At 55.2% G+C, this 17,779-nt stretch overlaps 1 protein-coding gene across 1 annotated transcript in view; it reads left to right on the plus strand.

Moving 5' to 3' along the window:
- The window catches only part of PLXNA1 (plexin A1), a 112,121-nt gene that overhangs the window by 17,598 nt on the left and 76,744 nt on the right, over positions 1–17,779 (plus strand). The window contains exon 3 of the mRNA XM_082288896.1: positions 3,766–3,948. Within this exon, the coding sequence (XP_082145022.1) occupies positions 3,766–3,948 (183 nt within the window). The remainder of the gene's footprint in view (positions 1–3,765; positions 3,949–17,779) is intronic.

A 17,779-nucleotide genomic window follows, 5' to 3' on the forward strand; every position in this document is an offset into this window, starting at 1 on the left:
GTCTTTGTGCCTGTGGCCAGATGTGCTCAGTGCATCTGCCCAGTGCTCCTGTCCCCAAACTGGGGGGAACAAAGGCTGGGAAAGGGCAGTGGGCCTGAAGCTGGAGTGCAGAGGTTGCAGCAGGGAGTTCCTGGAGCCCTTGACTCCTGGGCTGGCAGTGTGGGCAGAGCCAGTGTCTGGAGCCAGCAGGATGTGGGCATCAGCTTTCCCTGGGCTACCCCAGGGAGAAAATGAGTTTTGACTCCTCAGTAAGGCTTGCTGCCCAGCTTGCTGGCACAGGGCAATGGCTGGTGACAAACTGGCTGAAAGTGGGCCAGGATAAGCCAAATCCTTTCCGGGGCAGCCAGAGAAATGCAGGTGGTAACAAACTGTACCACACTGGGATTATTCCTGAGTAGCGATTAATGCACAAAAAGACTGGCATCCCAGCCTGGCACTTAGTACCAGCCTCCTGTAACCTCCTCCCTGGCTCTTTGTATCCCTCCACATCCTCCATCGCAGGCCCTGGAGATGCACAGGGGGATGGGGTGAGCCTATAATGGTGTTAACTGGCGAATTACTGGCTAATTAATAATGCTGAGTGATGCGAGCCTTGTCGTGCTGTCTGCTCCCTCATTGCTTTCGTAAGTGGGCTTGAAGGGAGGCAATGAGACAAGGCATATCAGGAGACACCCGCTCCTGCTCGCTTGGTGCTGTGGGCCTGCTTCCCCGCTCCTTCAGGTCCCTTTCCCCAGGAAATCCGAATTTCCTGATCCTGTTGTGGGGAGGCAAAAAGTAGTGCTGGGAGAGAGAAGACTGCTGTGCTGTGCAGATAGCAGCCTGGGGTGTCTGAGCCAGGGGCAATAGAGAGGGGTGCCAAAGGAAAGCACGGAAATAAAAGCAAAAGATAAAAATAATTTAAAAACCAGCCCAAGAACCCCCAAAAGAAACACCCCCCCTTGCAATAGGCTGAAGGTCCCTGCAAAAACCCATGCAAATGCCGGAGTGGGCAGATCCCGACGCCTCCTGCAGATCCCAGTGTCTCCTGCAGATCCCAGCATCCGCGGGCTGAAACGCTCCAAGGTCACTGGCCCTCGCGTGCCGTGGTGCGTGTCGGTCCCTGCCAGCACCGGCTGGGGGACAGCTGTCCCTCTGTCCATCCCTCCCTCTGTCCCTCTGCCTTGCCTCTCCCCACAGCCTGCATCTGCCAGAGATGTCGGTGGGTTCCGTAACCCCGGCACTGCCGCCCTTGGCCCGACCTCTCTGTGCTGCCTGCGCTTCCCTAACGAGGCAGTTTGCTGTTAATGAGCTAATTGTTGGCGTAATTATTTATCGAGGTGGTGTCAGCATGGCGGCGGCGGGAGCTCCTCGGTCCCAGAGCGCAGCTGTATTTGTCATCTCCCAGAGAGTATGTTGAGACAAAGCAGAGAGCAGTAAACACCATAAACATCTCTCCTCTTGCATATTCAGCAGCCGCGCGGGTGGGGAAGCTGCAGATTGAACTCAGAGAGAGCAGAATCTGCACTCGGGAGTGCCAGGGCTTGAATACCTTTGTGGCATTGCCCTTAACCCTTCTGCTACTGCAGATGGCTGGGTGGAAGGTGCTGGGGTTTGTTTGGGCTGTGAGCGACAGAAGTTTTTCCCCAGCAAAGCACCTGAGAAATTCCAGATATTTGGATGGGAGCTGTGTATCGGCTGGAACATCACTCGCATCTCGCTCTGTGATTAGGAAGATGATTTTCTAGGATCTGCTCTTTTAAAATTCCTAGCCTCGTAATGCAGAGGAGGACGCTTAGTATGTGTGTTGGCCAATGGATAGGAGAGGGCAAGGCTGGCATTCAGAGGATGAGTGGGGAGGTTGTGATTTCCCTTCCCTCTTTTTCCTGTGGTTGCAGAGACGCGTGGTGCCCCATGTTCCTGTTTTGGAGATCCCCGCATCTCTCATGACTGGCCATAGGAGTTCCCCCGGTTCGGGGAAGGATGAGCAACAGTCAGGCGGGGAAGGGAGTTGATCTTTGTCTGTACGTTAACTCAACACCCAAACCCCAAAGTTAGAGTGACTGAGGGAGCCGCCCAGCATCCCCAAAGTGCCTGGGGAGGCTGAATGTGACTGGTCCTTCCCTGTTGGAAGGCTGGCACAGCACTGAGTTCCTGCTGCAGCAGGGAGTTGCACCACTGGCCTTGGAGCTGAATGGTGGCACGGTGAGGAGGGTGAGCAGCCTTGCCACGGCTGTGGGAGGCTGATGCCATTGTAGCTGCGAGTGTATTGTGCTGGGGCATGGAAAAGTGCTGTGTTTTCTCCCCTCCACATGGGTGACTGTGGGTTGTTGGTGGGAGCCGGTCCGGGCTGATCCTTGCTTCCCAGGCACTGATGAGTGGGAATTACAGAGCTCTGTGCTGCCCTTGCGTACGTGGAGCTCGGCATTTTCCCATATGCTCCGTGCACATGTGGTATGGATTTAAAACCCCTTGGGGACTGGCATGCATTTGGAGCCTGCTGCTTGCCAAAAAACCTCTCTCCCCTTTAAATTCAAAATTACATAAGGAACCTTGTGAAGCGGAAGAATCCCGTGACCGGAGCAGGCTGTCTCCCTGTCAGCTGTGCCTGCCTTGCCGCTCTACCCTCCTGCACCCAGGCTCGCTGCCACCCTTGGGGATTTGGCAAAGCCCTTCACTGCCTGGGACAGAACAGGGATTTTGCTGGTGCTGTGTGACCATGTGAGGCTGTTGCCTCGTGGGGGGAACACTGAAAGGCCCATGTGCCCCCCAGGACAGACAGCCATGGCCAGGGTCTGTTGTTCCGCTCAGCAGGTCAGGGTGAGGATGCTCGAGGTAGAGGTGAGTGCTGTGGAGCTGGTCCTGGTCCCACTGCCCTGCCTGCAACTCAGCTTTCACAGGGGTCATCCCTCTGCCTTTGCCTTGCCCATCCTTGGACTGTCCTTGCTGGAGGTCCCTGCTGTCACAGCCTTGAGAGTGGAAAGAGGCCAGTGCAGCCCTGCTTCTGCCTCTCCCTGGGCAGAGCTTGCAAAAGCTTCTCCCAGATCTGCGGGCTCCCTCTGAACTGAGGAGGCAGCTGGCAGAGCCAGGCGCCTTGTCTGGGGCAAGGCAGCATGGAAAAAATGTGGGGATTTCCCAAAGACGTTCCTGTGGGAGGAGGAACAGGGCTGGCAGGTGGGTAGTGTGTTTGCTGGAGGCTTTGCTATGTGAAGTGAGGCTCTTCCAGGAGCCCTGACTTGTTTGCCTTGGCATGGCCTTGTCTGGGAATTGTTTTGTCTTTGGGGGAAGGCTGGGGTGCAGGATTCAGACCCTCCTGCCTTGCTGCCAAGCTGGTTTTTTTTTTTAAGCTTAGTGCTGGGATGAGGAGGAGAGAAATGTGTGTGTGCTGGGGAGCTTCTGCTGACATCCCATGTGTCTGAGATGGCACTGGTAGGGATGGAGGGTGGAGTAGGGATGCTGGGCTGGCTCATGCTGGGTTTGTAAGTGCTGCTCTGTAGGATACAGAGGACAGAGAGCCGTGGTCTTGGCCTGCAAGGCCTGTTCAGATGTAGAGAGGGCCTGCATGCAGTGGATCTGTCCCAAGTGCCTTACATCAGTGTGTAGGGAATGTTAGGGAAACATCAACTCATGCCTTCCCTTGGCTGGTGAGGTGGGATGGCTGTGGTAGGATGCTGCCAAAGGTGCTGTAACTGTGGGGTGAAGGTGGGAGATCGCTGATTGCTGTCTGGGAGGTCCAACACGTCAAGGCATTGGCAAAAAGCTCATCTCTCCTCTGCTTTCTTCCAACAGCCGCTGCAGATCGACGACAATTTCTGTGGCCAGGATTTTAACCAGCCACTGGGCGGGACTGTCACCATTGAGGGGACCCCACTCTTTGTGGATAAAGAGGACGGGATGACCTCGGTGGCTGCCTATGACTACAGAGGACAAACTGTTGTCTTTGCAGGCACACGGAGCGGGAAGATCAAAAAGGTAGGAAAGGCCTCAGTGATGCTGATGGGTAGGGACTGCTTGCCTCACTGGCCCTTTGTGGGGTACAGGTCGGGCTGTGCCTCCATAATAGAGTGACTTGATGTATTTGGGGTAGTGTGCAAAGGGCTGGGGAGGGGCAATTTCCCCCTTGCTTCTCTCTGCCAACTGAATTTACAAAACCTCTGCCTTTTGGAAGGGTTATATCATAAGGAAGTAGAGTCCTTGCTGATGGTTGATCAGAGCCCATCCTGTCATGTCTCGGGGGCAGGTGGGCTTGTCCTGGAGCTGCCACGAGGCAGACTCTGTCCATGTGGATCCTCTGTCCATCTGGCCTTGTCATTCACCTGGGCAGGGTGGGCAGAGGTAGGTGCTGACGGCTCCAGCCCTGTGAAGGGGAGACTTCACTTCCTGTACCCCACTACAGCACAAAAGGCTGCTTGTTGGTGGCAATTAGCAAATAGCTCCATGCGTGCCTTTCTCTGCCTGCATCTCCACAGGGCACGGATTTCCTGTTATCATAACATCATGCCTGTAATTACTGCTGTACATGCCCTGTATAAACATAGCTGCCATTAACACATCCTCAGCCAGGGAAAGGCCGCGTGAAGGTCCTGGTAGGGTCCCTGCTATGGACCAGAGCTTGGCTGAGGGGTTTGACCCGTCCCTCTGTGACTTGTGAGGTGTTCCAGCACTCTGTCTTCTGCGTTTTTGCTACGTCTCCTGCTCTGTGCTGGCCAGGGTGCCCTGCAGGAGGCAGGGTGGTTTCCCTGGCAGGAATCTGGAGCAGGATGCCATTGTGTAGTCCCCATATGTCCTACTCTCTCTGCCCCTGTTCCCCCAGGGCCCCTGACAGACCCACCTGTGCCCCTGCCTATTAGCAGTGTTTTTGGGGCACAGGCAGCACATGTTGGGGTGGGGAGCAGGAGGGAGGGGTTCTCTCTAGCCCCACATCTTCTGCTTTGCTTTCTGCAGTCCTTGGAGGGGTGCAGAGTGGCAGCAGGACTGTGGGGATGGAGGCAGCTTGTCCTCCCTTCCGGATCGATGAGGGATCCGGAGGGACTGGTGTCATGTTGCTGCTGGCTGCTCCTGCCGCTGGGCTCCAGATGGGAGCTTTTAGATGGGGATGGGAAGGAAGGAGCATGTGGGAGGAGGGTTCAAAAAGCCACAGCAACAGTGTTACACCTCTAGTTCCTCAGTTATCTAGAGGGGCTGGTGGTTGGCTTTTAGACAGCAAATTGGATTTTTCTTCTAACTGCTTTTTTCAGTTTTTCCCTGGTCTTTGCACCTTCAGAGCCATTTGGAAAGGGTCATCTAGGCTGGGTGCCTGGTTGGTGGGTGGGCTGCATGCTGCAGCCATGGCTGTGGCCAGAACTTGATGCCCAGGTGTGGTTTGAGCGTCCTCCTTCCCTGCAGGGTTTTCCCAAGCTTTGTTTTTCCTAGTTTTAAACTTGGTGCCCCAAAGAGCTGGTGTGTCTCTTTGGCCCTGCAGGGCGTGAGGACATGGAGCTGCCGAGACTGAAGAGATGGGTCTCAGTCCTGTCTCTGTGCTGGAATGCCACGTAGGTTTTATAGGCTTATCCTGCCCGGAGCCCCCAGATCCCCTGGGGTTGCAGAGCTCTCCACTGGCAGCATGGGAGCACTTTGCAGGCTCCAAATCCTGCGCCACGAGGTCCTCTCCTTGTCCCTGCAGTGACCTTGAGGTGGGCAGCCCAGCCCTCCTGCGGCAGGGGCTGCCTGGCTGCCCAGCAAAGCGCTGCCTCAGCAGCTACCTGATCCTGCTGCCTGGCTGCCAGGCCGGAGGCAGGGGAGGATGAGGAGGGGCTGCTGACCTGGCTTTGAGTGGAACCAGTGTGTCCCCAGCCAGGAGATGTGATACCTGGCAGGGGTTCAGCAGAGTGTAGCCAAGGTGGCTCCTTCAGGCAGAGAGGGTGTGTGGGGGAGTAGCACGGTGTTGGGGGGTGCATCCTTCAGCAGTGCTTGCAATCCCTCTGCTTTTAAGCTGTTGGTGTTTCCCACCGTCCCCTTGGCAAACACCCACACTAGGCTTGGTGCAGCCTGCCAGCCCCCCCACCCTTTCCAGAAGCCCTGGCATCTCCTTTGGGAGAGGAAGGGCTGCACTGACAGCTGGGTGCCCTCCTCCCCACCCCCAGGAGCCCTGTAATGGATGCTGCTCTGCTGAGGGGCACCGATCTCGCCATCTGGGCCGGGGTAAGGTCAGGCCAGAGTCAGTGCTGCGTCTGGCTTTTCCTTGGATGGCAGCTCCCATGCCCAGCATTTGTCCAGACTGTTGCATGCAGACAGAGCCTCCCTTTGTCCCCCCCAAAAAGCCACGCGAGCCTGTGGCTGCCCTGCAGCCTCTCCCCAGCCCTGCCACCAACAGTTGCTGCTGCGAGGGCAGGGTGCTGGGCAGCACCTGCTGCCACCACAGCTGCAGGGAGACCCCAACTCCGGGGGGGAGGAAGGATCCTGTAGGCAATGTCAGATGTGCAAAACTGTCTGCAGGACAGGGGCTGTGGGCTGGGATGGGGAGGCAGCAGGGGGATGGAGATCACAACCCCTGGGATGCTGAGTGGGCTGCAGCAGCGGAACCCATGGCAGCCCAGTCTCAGCTTGTCCTGCAGCATTACCAGGCAGGCAGTTATCTTTGGCTGATCCCGAGTTATGTGGAGAGGCCAGGCTTGGAGAGCCCTTGGTCCCACGTGCTCGCTGTCCTCTGTGCCAGCAGTCATGGGACTGGGGCACTCAGGGAATTCCAGCCGTGCCCAGGTGAACAATGCAGGGATAGGTTCCAACACTGCTGGAGCTGGCACTGAGCCACTTCCTCTGTACTCCTGAGCTGGCACGGTAGGGACCTGGCCTTGTACCCTATAGTCTGAGAATGCTGTGGATGGGGAAGTGACATGGGGACGTGAGCCATGAGCATGCTGCAGCAGGGATGTCAGGGGATGTTTTTGAAAGGGAAATGAGGCTTGCTTCCTAATGCTTGGGTTTTTCCTGGAAACCACCTGTCCTCAATTGGCAATCTTTTTATTAGGCAGTTATCGTTTTCCCAGGTTGTCTTTTCTATTTTTTGGGTGGATAGGAAGCTGTGTGTATGATTGCAATGGGAGTGCTCAGTCATGTGCTGGAAAGGTACGTTTGACACTGCACCCGTGTCAGCTCTTGATGTGTGTGCCAAGGACTTGATTTTGGGTGTGCTTGAAGTGTTGTATGGAGGGAGGGAGGGAAGAAGGATGGCACTGGAGGGGGTGTGCTGATGGTGCAGCCCCCTCCCAGTAACTGCACCATGCTGGGCTGGAGGCTGGAGCAGTGGGACATTCTGGGAGGTGCAGCACAGACCCGGCTTCCCTCCTTTGCGGCTCTGCTCCTCGTTATGCACACAGCACCGCCTTGGGGCTCTGCTGAGCTCAGTGTAGCCCTTGTGGGTTGACCCAGTTTTGGGTGCTGTCTAGTTATTTTTGGGGGGATGAGCTGAGTTCCTCTCTCAAAGCAGCTGGTGTCTCTCTGCCCACAGCTGTCCCTGTCTGCTGTGGACCAGGGAGGCTGTGAGCTGTCCCTGCTGCCACAGCCCTGCAGGAGATACCCAGCACCTCTGGGGATCCAGGTGCTGGAGATCCGTAAGGCAGGAGTGATTGTAGAACAGTGCAGCCAGTGCATCTGAGCCAGGACAGCATCGCACTACACATCCCTTGCAGCCAGCTGAGCTCTCATTTTTGGAGGATTATCTGTCTCCCCAGTCACCACCGCAATCCCTGTAGCTCCCTGTTCTGTCCTGGAACGGGCTGGCCTTGGGCATGAACACATCATGTCTCCGTTGGGAATCTGCTCCCCGCCTGGGGCTTGCGCTTGCCACGGCTTGTTTATTCTCTCCCACAGAAAGCACAGCTGAACTGGGCCTATGTCTGGCTGATTTGGTTTCACTTCTTTGATAAAAATAATAAAAATAATCTCTTCACACTGTGGGTTATCCCCATCCCTAGCAACAGGACGTGGTGCTCCTCTCCTAGCCTGGGGAGGGTTGAGGGGCTCCACGGCAGCTCCCTGTCCTGCTGTGGGCAGGGAGATGAGGGTGCTTTGGGGGGAGCAGATTTGGCAGCCTATGGAAGCACCCCCTTTGAGTTCTCTAAAAGCTTTGGATTGAGGATGCTTCAGTGTGCTCACAACCCTTGGTGTGTCTGGACAGAAAATAGGTGCTGTGGAGAGGGGGAGTTGCTGACTGGGGCCTTTTTGGGATTTCCCTGTTGTCTGCTGGCTCCCTTCTACCACAAAACCCCCTATGTGCTGGCCTCCTGGGGATGATGCATGACCTGATCGTGGTCTATGTGAGCTGGGAGAAGAAGCCGTCAGGCTCCCTGCCCACCCTGCCAGTCCCTGTCCCCACGGATCCTTTCTCATCACCCTCTCTTAGTGCTCAGGGTAAGCAGCTCTGGCTGAAAAGGGGCCCTTTGTGTCTCGGCGCGTGAAATCCGGCTCCCAGAGTGCGCAGGAAGGCTTGGCCTGCCTCGTGACCCTGCTGCTGGCTATCCTACTTACTGCCTGTGCCTTGGCTGGCTTTTCTTTTGGGGTGTGTGAGGGGGACACAGGACAGATTTGGGGCATGAACCCTGCCCTGGCCCTGGCGGTGTCAGCCGGTGACCCCTGAGGACTCCCCAGGCATCGACCCCTGCGTAGCCCCTGGAAATCCTCTCCTGCCCGTGTTGCTGCCTCTTCCCAGCTGGCTGCCCGGCACAAGGGCCTTTTGTTCCTCCTGCCTCTTCCCTCTGCCCTCTCCTGCTCTGTCCCCATCTCATCCTCTGGAGACCCCTAACCCCCTCCCCACACACGTACAGCCCCCGTGGGCGCCTGCGCCCAGCCCCGTGAGGGAGATGTGCTTCTCGGAGCATGCGCCCGTGCCTCTCCCCAATCAATGGCAATAATTTTATTGGCATGACAAGGTAGCCGACGGTTGCCAAAGTGAATCCATCAAATACCTCTTGGCGGCTCCCCGCCCCCTCGAGAGCTCTCGCTGGAGTCGTTAAGCTGTTTTAATCAAGGTGGAAGCTGGAGAGCGGGCGTATTAAGTGGATGGGGTGGTGGGGAGGGGGCGGCGGAGCCTTCCCATCCCCTTGCTGGTGGCAGGGAGCGCTCGGCATCGCCCCATTCCTGCTCAGCAGGAAGGGGCCCCGCTCTCGCCGGCGTTGGGCTTTGTTGCGCCGCCTGGCTCTGAACAGGATGTCTCATTGTTGGAGGAAACAATTAGAAATTCATCGTGAACCGTTGGCCTCTGGGATCTGCCGGGGCGGCGAGGCCGTGGCTCCAGGCAGCTGCCAGCTTCGTCCTGGGGTGACTCCTGGAGGGGAATGCCACTGGGGTTCCTGCTCCTGCCTCGTGCAGGATGGATGGGCATGAACATTTCGTCTCCTGGCACTCCAAGGGATGCTCCAGCATGCTCAGACAGCCTTGGGGAAGGAGAGGAGGTGGCAGGGGACCCACTGCCCTCAAAGCCCACTCCCTCCACCCTCCGTGCCCCCAGGCTTTTTGACTCACAAGCCACAACCCTCTTTTTTCTTTCCCCCCATCTGCTCCGCTCTCCGCACAAAGCCGGCAGGTGAGCGAGGCCTGGGAGCCTGGCGCCCGGCCAGCCGGGAGGCAGCAGCAGCAGCCAGCGCTGCTCCAGCCTTCGCTGCCGAAAGCGCTGACGGTGCACGTCTCGCCTCTCCCTGGCGCCGGGCGCCCGCAGGCAGCCGTGTGCTCGCCCCCATCCATCAGCCCGCCCTGGAGCCACGAGGCTGCTGGACTTCGCCGGTGTCCGGCAAGGTGACTGCTGGGGAGCAGCGCGTTGTGCAAGCCGGAGGAGGCTCAGGGGTGGAGGCGGATCCCAAAGACCCCCTGTCTTCAAAAGGGCTACCGGTGCAAACCTGACTTCTGTAATCGCCCTCAAAAGGGGTTTGAGGGCAAAACGCCCTTTGGCAGCCCCTCGGGACAGGTCGGTGCTGCCCTGCGGGGTGTGCTCAGGAGCTGGCAGGTCTGTGCCAGCCAAACACGGCGGCATCACCTTCACAGCTGGTCCCTGCTGACCATCCTATGCCCTGACAGGGGCTGCCACATTGGAAGTATTGTGGAAATAGGGCTGGGAAAGGAAAAAGCAAGAGCTTGCAGGGGTTTGGGACTGTGCCTCGGTGGTCCTGCCCCTGTTGTTGCAGGGCTGTGTAACGCATTGGTGACCATGGCTTTGCAGCGCGGGGAGAACAAGGCAGACGAGTGATCTTTGGGGTCGTTGATGGGGATGCTGAGCCCCCATAAATGTCTGGGTCACAGTCGCTGAGGACTGGCATTAGGAAAAGGGGTGTGTGGGCTGGCTGGGGGCGTGCAGTGCCAGCAGTGAGCAGTGGGTTTTCCCTCTTAGCTGGTGGGGTTGGTTTGGTTGCTGAAGCGTGAAGCTGCTGAGCATTTTCTTCTGTATCTCTCTGCTGCTGAATGTAGGGCTGTGGCCTCTGTCTGTGACCTCTATTCTGCTGGGAAGAGCGGGAGCACGACTCTTGCTTTGGACTGTGCCTCCTGCTGGGGACCTCTGTGGTGGCCCCAAGGGGACAGGGCAGGGGGAAAAGCCACTCCATTAAGATGGAAATGAGCTGGGAGGGCCCAGCTCTGTTGGATCCCTCCTGTTGGAGCCATTGTGCCTATTCACTGGCTAACTTTCACAAACACTGACTAATTTTGGCTTTTCAGGTGGGAGAATGGCCCCTACCTCCCACCAAAGGCAGCCAAGAAAAAGGAGGATGGCTTGGCTTCTCAGGAAGGCAGCGGTTTGGGAGGCAGGGACTGTCCCTGTGCCTGGTGTGAAGGGGCAGTGCTGGTGTCTTGCTTTGCCTTTGTGCAGCCCCCATTAACCTAGATTTAATGGTGCCTGAGGAATTTGCCCTCAGCCGCTGGCCTGCTGGAGGAGGGAGGATGTGTGTTTAGCAGGAGCTCAGCCAGCTCCAAGTGTTGTCTGGGTCTCTGCATGTTCTAGCCCTGCCTCAGGTAGACACATGACCGCGGGGAAGGTCAGACATCCCCATGGGCTGACCTCCCTGCTTTTCCTTTCCAGGCTGGGAGGAAAATCCATCATCAAGAGCAAGGTGGAGGTGTGGTATGGCACTTGGGGATGCAGGATGTGGACTCCAGCTGCCCCTTAGTGGCTGCTGGATCCTGTAATCCATCTCTGAGACTTTGATACATGGGGGGGGTCATTTGTCTCCAGGTCCAGGCGGGGATGGTGTCAGTCCCAGGCTGCTTGGAAGAGCTGTTGTTTGGCCTCTTGCCCTCGTTAATTATGGGTTTTTCTGAAGTGGAGCAGGAGAAAGGATGCTAATGGCAGGCTGGTACTGATGGGGAAGGCAGCAGAAATCTGTCCTGTGGGGTCGGCATTGTGGGGTGAAATAGGAATAGAAGAGAGCTGGGATGGGTACTGGGTGGTGGTGAGAGTGCAGACCCCTGGGACAATGTCCCTGTTTCTCTCTAGTGCATTCCAGGGATGACCTGTGCTACCACAGCTGATCCTGGCACCTCCCTGCTCTTTGTGTACCCATGGACCTGCTGCCAGCACGAAACCTCCCCGTGGCAGTGAGAGCAATTGTCTACATGGGAAGCAAGCGGGAAAGTTTTATTTAATGGATGCTTAGTTCTTTTAATGCCATTTAGCAGCTGGAGAGAAGGAAGAGAGCCAGTGCTGTGTGACAAGCCGGCTCTCTGCAGACGGAGAATGGGCTGAAGTAGTGGGGAGCATCCCTACAGTCTGGCAGAGAGAGGCAGGATAATGTGATAGTGCTTTAATTTGTCCACTCTTTGTGCTCTTGAGGGCAGCATTGGTTGGTACCTTTGTGCCAGGACAGATCTGGCATGGCCAGGGTGCTCAGCCCTGAGATGCAAGGAGGGTTTCTGTTGGTGGAGCAGGTGCTGGGGGAAGCATCTCCCTCCCACCGTAATCCCTGTATGGGCAAAGGAAACAACGCCGGGCTGAAAAAAGCCAGCGTGGTTTTTATTAGCTACAACCCTAATGATGTATTTTGGATTGCTCTCCTGCGTGGATAAAAATTACCAGTCCTTGAACAAAGGGGAAATAAAAAAGTCTCTCTGACCTTGAAGCTGTTCGTTCACTTGTCTTCATTTCATTCCCCTTGGCTGGGGATACGGGTCAGTTTTGGGTGCTATTTATAGTCCGCTTCGTTTGGTGGTTTTCTTTACAAAGCGAAAGGTTGTCACCTTTGTTTCTGATACTGCAGAGAGGAGCTGCTCTAGGGAAAAGGAAGAATAAATGAGAAATTTCTCAGAGTGTTCCTGTATGCGGCAAAGCTTTGTAATCTGGGAAGATCAAAAAGCCCTGGACTGCCAACTGGAGCTCCTTGTGTGGAGGCAGCCAGGGTCCGTGGTGCCTTGAGGGATATGGGGTGATGCTTTACCATGCTGACCAGTGGCTGCTGGGGCTGATCAGAGCCTTTATTTGCTCCAAAACAGAGATGGTTTCCCTTTCCGGGCAGCTTGGCTTATGTCTCCACATCTGGCATGGTTGGCATTGTCAAAACAACGTGTGGCTTGATTCTTGCCTTCCCCTGCCTCCAGAAAGGAAGCTGTGGCTGTGTTGTCCATCTTCACTGAAGCCACATGTCCACAGGAGCCCCACTGCCAAAGTGGAATCCCCTGCCTGTGCCTGCATCTCCTCCTCCAGCCCCGTCCCTGACAGACAGACTCGTTGAAACAACAAATGTTGCCATAATTTAATTTTCAGGCAAACAATAGTCCGGGGACAATGTTAAATTCATGAAACTGGCTTAATGCGATGACATTTAATGAAGCAATTTGTGCGCTAGCGTGGCCGTGCGTGGCTCTGGAGCAGTGGGGATGCCACTCCACCCTGCTGGGCAGTCCCTCTTTGGGAACAGACTGGGAATGGTTGGTGCTCCAGGGTAAAAGAGGGGGGTTCTCCTGCTCCCCTCCAGGCTGTGCGTGCTCTTGTGGTGCAGCTTTCCCATGCTGCTCTCTGATGCCGCTGCAGTGTGGGCTGAGAGCCGGTGGGTCCAAGCTCTGTGGTTTGGCCCGAAGGGGAGGGTTGATGAGAATGTTTCGGAGCAGGAGGGGACTTGTTCTCTGCAGCCTCTGCTTTCTTTGGACTTTTCCTCCCTTTGCCTGAAGCCCTGGAAAGGTTCTTTGCCCCCCAGCCTCCTTAGTGGGCCAGATGGAAGCCTCAAACCCTGTAGCACCCCAACTCTCATGCATGCAGTGCCGTCTCTGCCCTCCAGGGCCACCCTGGGTTGCAATATCCCGTGGGCTGTTAAGAGGCTGTTCCCTTTGGAGCAAGAGTTAGCAATGATGCTGCCCTGGGAGAGCACAGGCTTGGCTTTGGGGGGGTTTACAGTTCATAAAGCAGGTGAGGAGAGGCAGTTTGGAGGGTGGGGATTCTGGCTGCTTGCTCCAGGGGTGGATTTGATTTGTGCCATCCCACCAGCATCCCTTGGGCATCCTGGCACCAGCAATACGTGGCCTTCTGCTGTGTCCCAGGAGAGGGTTCCCTGCCGTTTCTTTCTCCCCTTGATTGACAGAGCCCTGTAGATCTTAATTATGTGCTGGGATCCACAGAGCAAACCTGGTGCTGCTGTGGCTGGAGGCTTAATGCTGGTAATGCTACTCCATGGGCTGGCAGTTCCCAAGGTAAGGGGTTTCCTTGCTTTTCTAGGGACAACTTATAGCCCTTGCTGGATATGATGGACCTCTGGAGCTGTGTGAGAGGTAGCTGGAGTAGTGGTGAAGGGATGATGTTAAATGTACACATGATTTTGGTGTGGCTGTTCTTCAGGGGAGCTCAGGGAGGAGGGAGCTGGAGACTCATGGATGTCCCTTCCTTGGAGGACCCCTGGTCATGTTTCTCACCTTGAAGGACACAGTATCCATGTCTCCAGCACAGCTTTTCTCACCTGTAGTCCTCTCTGTCCCTTTTGCGTCCTCCCAGCAGCAACCCTTATCAAAACCTCAGCTCTACCAAACTCATGTCACTGCTGATGCTTTTCTCAACCAGGACTTAAAACTAAATTTTTATGGAAAGACAGCCATATCCTTCTGAGGATGGATTTTAGGCTCAGCAGAGGTGCTTGTGGGCAAGCTGGAGGTCTGTAGAGCAGTTTGCAGTCCTGCTGGTCTTGGAGGCTGGGTCAGTGCCTGGCTGTTCTCTGGTTCCCCTGAATTTTGCTTTCCGTTGACAGAGGTCAAAAATTAATTGGTAGTTGTTGAGCAGAATGCAACTGAAAAAATTAATGGAGAAAAATATGATGCAGTTTGATGTGTGCATGCATGTGTGTCTCTCGCTTTCTACATATGTATTTATTTTTCTTTGAAAGTTTCCAAAAATAGGTCCATGTCTTGGCTGGGGTGACTGCCTCTGTAACTAGCTAAGGAAAGTGGGTGTCTTGGTGACAGCCACACAGAAATGCTCAGCAGCCCGGGTGAGGATGTCAGGGTGGGGGACCTCGGAGGCATCGTGTACTGGCGGCTTTCTCGGCAGAGGGAGGGGAGCAGCCTCTGCCCCCCTGGGTGTGAACACTGGATTGGGTTGGGCTTGCTGCCACCACACTTGGTTTCCTGGGGGAGGGTGATGCTTGTGATTGTTTATTTGAGAACTAAGCAAAGTCCTTTAAAAAGACCCAAACCCCTGAAAACTGCACCTTGCAAGCACAGCCCGTGCCAGCTGATCCCCACCCTGTGCAAAGGATAGGAACTTCCCAAACTGAATTCTCCCTTTATTTCTCCAGGGTTACTCTGTGTTGCTCTCCCTCTCTTTCTGGTATGTTTATGAGCCTCAAGGGATCTTGTTTTTATGCTCAACGTTTAAAATTAAAGATGTGTTTCTAGTAGGTGAGATAAACACTCCCTGTCTCAGCTGGGGGTTTCCTTCCTGCCTCTCCTTCCCTCCTTGAATCTGCCGGTGGGAAAGTGTGAGCCTGTGGCTGGAGCACATAACCTGGGAATGAGATTCCTGGGCTCTCCCAGGGGGATGAGTCAGCTTCAATGCAGGATGTGTGAGCTTTGGCTTCTTCCTCCAGTGGCTTCTGATTTTAAAAGAGGCCAAAAAATTGCTGCCTTCAGCATGGGGATGGAGGAGCAGGGAATGGGAAGGGGTAAATGTGCTTGCTCGAGCTTCGAAGTGTGGTTCACCTTGGTGACTAAGGGCACACCGTGTGACGATGTGGTGCTGCTGCCCATCTGCAGGTGTGCTCCTTAAATTGTGCTAACTTAGTTGTATAGCAGCATCAGCATTTCTGGCTGGCACCCACCACCTGTGGTCCCTGCTGGATGTGCTGCTTGGTGTGCCTTGAGCAGGTCCCCCTGCTCTTTAGCCACTTATCCCAGAGATGGAGCACATCTGTGTCCCACCCTTCATGGAGTCCAGCATCACGACTTGCCTTCCCCTCTACAGCCTCATCCTTCCAGACCGTGTGCAGTTGAGGTTGTCCTTCTGCGCACTGCCTGCTCAGCTGGGATACTGAAATGAGACTATGCTTTATTTTGGAAATGGAAGTGATAAGGAGCATGCAACAGCTCTGGTACTCCCCGAGACCGTATCTGCCCGGGTGGCTGTTGATGCCTCCCTCTTGGGATGGAAGCATCTCCACTCACCTCTGCTCAGCTTTGGTTCCCCTTTCACGTGCTGTCACACTTGTGTGAACATCCTCACCACTGTGCTGTAAAAGCCTTGGCTAGAAACCCAGCCCGAATCTCCAAGTACATGATTTTTTGGCTGAGACCTGGCCCACTGTGCATTTCTGAGTCGGAGCCAGAGGTGATACCTCATACCTGAGGACCTGAGGTATTTTTGCAGCATCTACTGAGCTCCAAGTCTTGCCCTCAGTTTCCCTGCCATAGGTGGCAGCTCTCACTGGTCAAGGCCGTTGAGTCAAAACTGTTGTTTTTGACCCCTCTAACCTCCCTAATTCTGTTTATGCTCGAGAGCAGGGAGAAACAGAGAGAGAGCAAACGTTTTTTAAATAGCTTGCGAGTTTCTGGTGTTGTTTTTCATTGGGAAAACGACAGTTGTATAGAAGCAATTAATTGGAGGAAAAGTTATTATTCTGGTAATAAATGTCAAGAATGTTTCAAGGATAGTTTGGATAAAATACACTTATTTTTAAGGCCTCACAGCAAAAACAAAAGCCTTACCCTATTTTGAACCTTGCCAAAGAGAAACAACTACAAAACTTCAATTTTCTTTTTCTTTTTCTTTTTTTTTTCTTTTTCTTTTTTTTTTTTTTTTTTTTTTTTTTTTGGTGTGTGAGTGTGTAACGTTTAAGTGCTTTTTTCCCTGCTCAGCCTGTGCTGCTTAAACAAAAGCATGTGTTTTCCTGGCGTGGCTCCCTCGAGGCAGCTCTGTTGGAGTGGAGGGCAGGGGCTGCGGAGGTGATGGCTGCACAAGTCCAGGCAAGTCCTGGTTTTTGGCAGGAGCTGGAGTTCTCCCTTTCTCGGGGCAGGGGGGAAGGGAGGTGATGGAGGATTGTGGTCAGTTCCCTTCTCCTGCCTACATTGCCCAGTTCTCTCCTCTGTGCCAGTTGTGGGTGGTGACGCCTGCAGCCAAAAGGAGGAGCAATCCTGAGACGTGTGGAGTACTTTGATATCCTGGGGCAGAAGGTGATAAAGGAAAGAATTAAAGCTTCAGAGTGATGTTAGAGCCTTGGCTGCCTCTCCCGGAGCAGCCATTGCCTGCGGCTTGTGGGCTGTCGGTAACCCCGCTGTGCCTCTTGCTCCCTAGAACCTGGGGAGATTGGCATGGAAAAACTGACATTTTATGGGGGAGGTGATTTCCTAGTGGGGATGTCTGTTTCTGTGCGTGGTCTGAAACATCCCTGGGGTGCTGTGGCTGTGTGAACCTGCCAGGGCGCTCTGCTCACCCCGGAGCGGCCGAGCCCTGCTGCACGCTGCCTTCCAGCCACAGCCATACCTTTGGCCCCAGCTGTGGGGCTCCGCGCTGGTGTGTTTTTCATAAAGGCTCTTAATCACATACAGGATGTTTCTGTTTGTTCAAGCAATGAAATCACACAAACAACCCACCCCCAGTTTGGCTTTCGCAGAGCATCAGCTGCTTGACCCAAGTCCTCGGCAGAGCCGGAGCAATCCTCCTCTCTCCTCCTCCAGCTCTCGACCCAGCAGTGCGGCGAGAACGCGCCTTTCATGTTGTGGACATGCCCTGGAAAGCCGCCCGGCTCTGGGGACGGGATTACATTAGGGTTGGGAGCTGGGGCTGACTCATCGCTGGGGCGCTTGGCCGAGGCAGCGGCCGCATCTCGCGGGAGCTGGCAGAAAGGCTGGGAGACCTGGAGCCGGGACCAGCCCTGAATTCTGGGGGCTCGGTTGCAGGCAGGCTCCACATGAGCTGCGGTGCCCCCCCAGCCCTCTCCTAAGAGGAGCACGGTTGTTTTTTGGGTGGGTGGGAGGTGGCTTGCAGGCATCTTCTCATTCCTGGACGCAGGGGTTGTGTATTTTTGCATTACCTCGAGTACTCAGTCCTGGATGGAGGCATTACAAACCTGCCACTGCATTGTCATCTTTTGCTTTGGGCTTTGTCCTTCGGGGTATTAAGCAGAAGGAGAACAGGAATGCGTCAGGGTGGATTGAAATAAAAAAAACCCACCCTGACTTCTCTCACTCCTGTTGCATGCATTGGTCCCATGGCTGCTGTTTCCATGGTAAAGCAGCAGGCCTGTAACCCAGCCCGCCCCGTGCTCCTCGGCGTTTGGAGGAGCAAAAATCCTCGGAAATGACAAGAATAATTTAACGAGCCATTAATGAGAGTGGGGGAAAACACCGGAGGAGCTGGAGCAGGGTCGGGGTG

This window comes from Coloeus monedula, assembly GCF_965178545.1.
Source record: "Coloeus monedula genome assembly, chromosome: 11".
In the NCBI taxonomy this organism is placed as follows: Eukaryota; Metazoa; Chordata; class Aves; order Passeriformes; family Corvidae; genus Coloeus; species Coloeus monedula.